Source organism: Hipposideros armiger, unplaced genomic scaffold (assembly GCF_001890085.2).
Source record: "Hipposideros armiger isolate ML-2016 unplaced genomic scaffold, ASM189008v1 scaffold_1231, whole genome shotgun sequence".
Taxonomy (NCBI): Eukaryota; Metazoa; Chordata; class Mammalia; order Chiroptera; family Hipposideridae; genus Hipposideros; species Hipposideros armiger.
The window spans coordinates 201,512-205,724 of NW_017732581.1; the positions used below are offsets into that span (position 1 = coordinate 201,512).

A 4,213-nucleotide genomic window follows, 5' to 3' on the forward strand; every position below is an offset into this window, starting at 1 on the left:
TCCCCAGCACTGTTCCCATCCCCCCAATTCCCCAATAAAAATCTTTAAAAAAAAAAAAAAGCAAAATCCCATTTCTGAAATCCTCCTCAAAATCACCTAACGCAAGCTCAAACCCTAAAAGTTTAATGGTTAGTTTTATGTGTTGACTAGGTTATAGTCTCCAGTTATTCAATCAAACATTGATATTTTGTAGATGTGATTAAAGTCCATATAATCAGTTGACTTTAAGTAAGAGAGGTTATCCTGGATAATCTGGGTGAGCCGTACCTAACCAGTTGAAGTCTCAGATGCAGAGCTGAGGTTTTCCTGAGGGAGTAGAGATTCCAGAGTGGGCTTCAGCTTCAGTCTGTGCTGAGGCCTGTCCTTCCTGAATTTTGGATCTTGGACTTGTTCAGTTCACCTTCACAATTGTGTAAACGAATTCCTTGCAATAATTCCCTTAATAGGTGGCTCGTACTGATTCTGCTTCTTTGGTTCCAACACCCTCTCACTGAGATGCCCCATGATTCCCCAAGGTGAGCTTTCTCGCTCACAGCAACGAGCAATAAAACCCACTTGTTTAGCCGCAGGTGAGGTCCTGATGGTCTTTGCTGGAGGCATTAACAGCATCTAGTTGGGCTGTTGTGAGGAATATACATATACTGCGCTTAGAATGAAAAATCCCTAGGACTCTTTAAATATACTTGTCATACTTTCATATCATCCTCAATTGATAAGAAGGACTTTGAAGCTCAGAGAGGTGAAGGAATTTGCCCTGGGTCACAGGGCTGGTAAGTAGCAGTGTAGAAATGTGACAAGGGCGAGATATCCTGCTTGTGTAGATTCTGCAATCAGTGACCTAACATAATTAGGAAAGATATTTGACACTATACGTGGCCTTATCATTCTTTCTAATCTCTGCCACTGTGAGCCAAGAGGGTTTTTAAGATTTCACTGATGTGCGCTCCATTTACCATGTAGCATCCTCCTTTCTGTGCAGTGAAGACCAGGTATCTATGCATTTTCCTGGATCCAGACTTACCTGCCTTGTATCTTGCAGGAATTACTTAAGATTTGGCAAATGAATGAAACCTTTCTTTTTTTTTTTTTAAAGATTTTTATTGGGGAACTGGGGGATGGGAACAGTGCTGGGGAATTGGGGGAAGGGGNTGGGATCCGAACCGGGGCCCTCTGGCATTCCAAGACAGTTCTTAACCAACGCGCCACTCGGCCGGCCCAGAAAGCATGTCTTTTTATCTTTGGATCCCCAAAATTTAGTTCACTGTGTGCTCAAAAAAAAGTGTGTAATAAAGGTCAATTGTTATTCTTGAAAATCACAGAGATTTTGGGGAAGGATGACAGGCATCCAGTTAGCAGATCCAGATGAAAGTCAGAATCAGCAGTGACCAGGCTACATTTTGACTTGTTGTTGGCACTGTTATTTCCAGGGCCCCAGCCCTCCATCAAAATATTAAAAACCATATTTTATGACTGTATCGGTACAGAAACAAATATAACTCAGGCTGGATTAAAAATTAAAACATTTTCTCCTACCCTAAAAGTTTGTTTTTGTTTTTCTTCTAATTTTAAAAGAACAAACCACTTTCATGGGGCCCTTGGCACAGTGTTCCCTGTGCCTAACCTGGAGCCAAGCCTGAGCAGGGCACCCTGGTGTCCTGCTGAGGAAAGGAAACTAGGACGTGCCCTGGAGAAGCGGGCAAAACTGTCACTGCCGAACATAATTAGAGTGGGAGCAGCTATGGTTACTACAGTTGCTGAAGATTAGAGTCACCTCCATTGCACTTCCCCTTTGAGCTATTTGGCTTTTCTACTTTGGTTTTTACAAACTTACTCTTCATATCTATAAAACAACAGGGATAAGAGCCAGGGATGGATCCTGGAAGGAAAGGAGGAGAAAGGAATGTATGAAGAGAGGGAGGGAAGAGATGGATGTTAAAGGCAGAGGGGACCAAGTAATCACTCCGGGCTTGCCCATTCTTCCTAAGGACTTCCTTAGGTGGAGTGAAAGATAAGCGATTTGATAGTAATAATTTGAAAATAAAAATAACCATTGACATTTATGTCTTCATTATTTAGAAAGTATATCTACACACCTATTTTATTTGATTATTTGTGAGGTGGCACATGTGCGGTAACTGAGATTAGTGAGGCCCATGTGGTAAGGTGACTTGTCTGCAGGCCTTCAGCCAGCTGGGCTCACTTACCGACTCCTCACCTGTGCCAGCTCCCACCACGGAAATGTACGTAAACCTGAGACAAAGTAAAGAACCCTTGTCTATATCGACACAGCATACATCATTTGTGGGACTCTTTACCCCAAGGTAAACTACAGGAGGGTATACAAAACCTTCAAATATTGTTTGGAGACATTGGGGAGCAATCATTAATAAATTTTTAGTAATAAAACATCCACTCATGAAGACAGCCCTAATCTCTGAGGTAATCATGACTGAATGCCACAGAGCCCTTCAGCTGTATTCACTGGGTCCATATTAGAAACAGAAGAATGTCCTCAGTCAGGTGTGCAACAGCACAGGCAGCAAAGAGGGTGGGTTGGGACCCCAGGTTCCTGAAGTAGGAGCTGCCATAATTTTTAGATCTTCTTTTATTGAGAACGCCTTTGAGGAGTCTCTACTAATTCTATACCAATCTCTCCCTCTCCTGCCCCTCCAGTTCCCTGTTCCTCAGTTCCAGTCTCCACACCCCTCAACCGTGCACTCACCCACAATGTTGTCACCTCCACAGGGGCTCATCACGGTGGTCAGGGCGAGGGCCCCCAGAATCAGAGCTCTGTTTAGGATCATCCTCTGCCCTAGGTGGTCTTGGCAGCTGCCGTTCTGAGCTGTAGAGCAACAGTGAGGAAGGAGCTGAGAGGGAAACCTAAGGGCACCCAAACCAAACCCAGACTGATCAGGTTCTGGCCAATCAGAACAATCCCCTGTGATGACATCGCAGTTGCCAGTTGAAGAGTTTGCACTAAGAGGCCCAGCAGGGACTGGGGAATCCCCTGGTCCTGGTGCAGCCTCCACTCAGAGTGGACCTGAGGGGATTTTTTATAAAAGGAGAGGGTATTAAATCAGAACCTTCTTACATGTGTGTATGCCTGCTGGTGGCAAGAGGGATGGGAATTTCTGAGTGCCTCATGGATAAGGTTATCATTCCTGTGGTGTCCTTCAGGATTTTCTCGATTACAGCCTCCAAGAATTCTCCCGAGTTGATCCCCCTCCTTGGCCGTCCCCGCCCGCTCCCCTTTCCATGGCCTCCACGTGTGGGTTAGCTGTCTTTCTTTTTGCTTTCATAGTACACAGAACTCTCTAAACTTTGAGCTGACCCACTCACCCAGGGGACCTCTGCTGGTGGTAGCTGGGTGATATCTTTACCGTTTCTACTTATATGAATCTTGTCGAGTAAGTTCTGCTTATGCTTTCAAAAGCTCCAATATTTACACCCGGGACAATAGAAGGAGTTATAATGTCATGTAGTGCTGCCTGTAGTAACTGCATGGTCTTTCATCTGGACTTTTCCCCTGCCTTGAGTATTCCTTGTGCTGTTTTGGTGCTGCCTATCTACATTTAAAGGGCATTTGGAGACACTGATTACATTAAATAAAGCTCTGGCTGGTCAGTCACTCTTCTTTTTTCTTTTTAATTTAAATATGTCAAGTCAAATGTTGAGGGTGGAATGAGGGAAGTTGCTATGACTTAGAAAACTAGTTTTCTTATTTTAACCTCCTGAATCTTTTCATATCCTTTATCCTGCCACATTACAATTCTAGATATTTGTGAGGGACTAGAGATTGAGCTACAGTCAAAGGCAGTCATCTGAGACACTTTTTTTTTTCAGAAGAATCTATTTTCTGTGTGTCATGGCAGCCAAAAGTTAATGGGGATTCCATTTCGAAACAACCACCCTGTCTGTGATAGATGGCCCTCTGCTTCTCAGCACTCTGTGTTACCTCACAGAGACAGAGGGTGTGAAGGCTGAGACACAGAAAGCCCTGGTGCTGGGAGCTGCCTGGTACTATACACCAGGCCAGGAAGCTGGCCGGGCACTCACAGCTAGGTTTTGGTGTTTTCCTGCTGAACATAAGCAATTTCATAGAATAGCAGTATAAGGCAACCACTGTGTGACCATGTTGGATGAAGACAGAAAACAAGGCCACTCGGTAATTATGTTTAAACACAGACAAAACATAAATATTGTCCAAACCACA

General features: G+C 44.1%; 1 protein-coding gene across 1 annotated transcript in view; it reads right to left on the minus strand.

Moving 5' to 3' along the window:
• Positions 1 to 2,876, minus strand: part of LOC109376898 (HLA class II histocompatibility antigen, DQ alpha 2 chain-like) — an 11,326-nt gene extending 8,450 nt beyond the window's left edge. The window contains exon 1 of the mRNA XM_019633051.1: positions 2,723 to 2,876. Coding sequence (XP_019488596.1) covers positions 2,723 to 2,804 — 82 coding nt within the window. The 5' untranslated portion in view covers positions 2,805 to 2,876. The remainder of the gene's footprint in view (positions 1 to 2,722) is intronic.
• Positions 2,877 to 4,213: the final 1,337 nt, after the last annotated feature.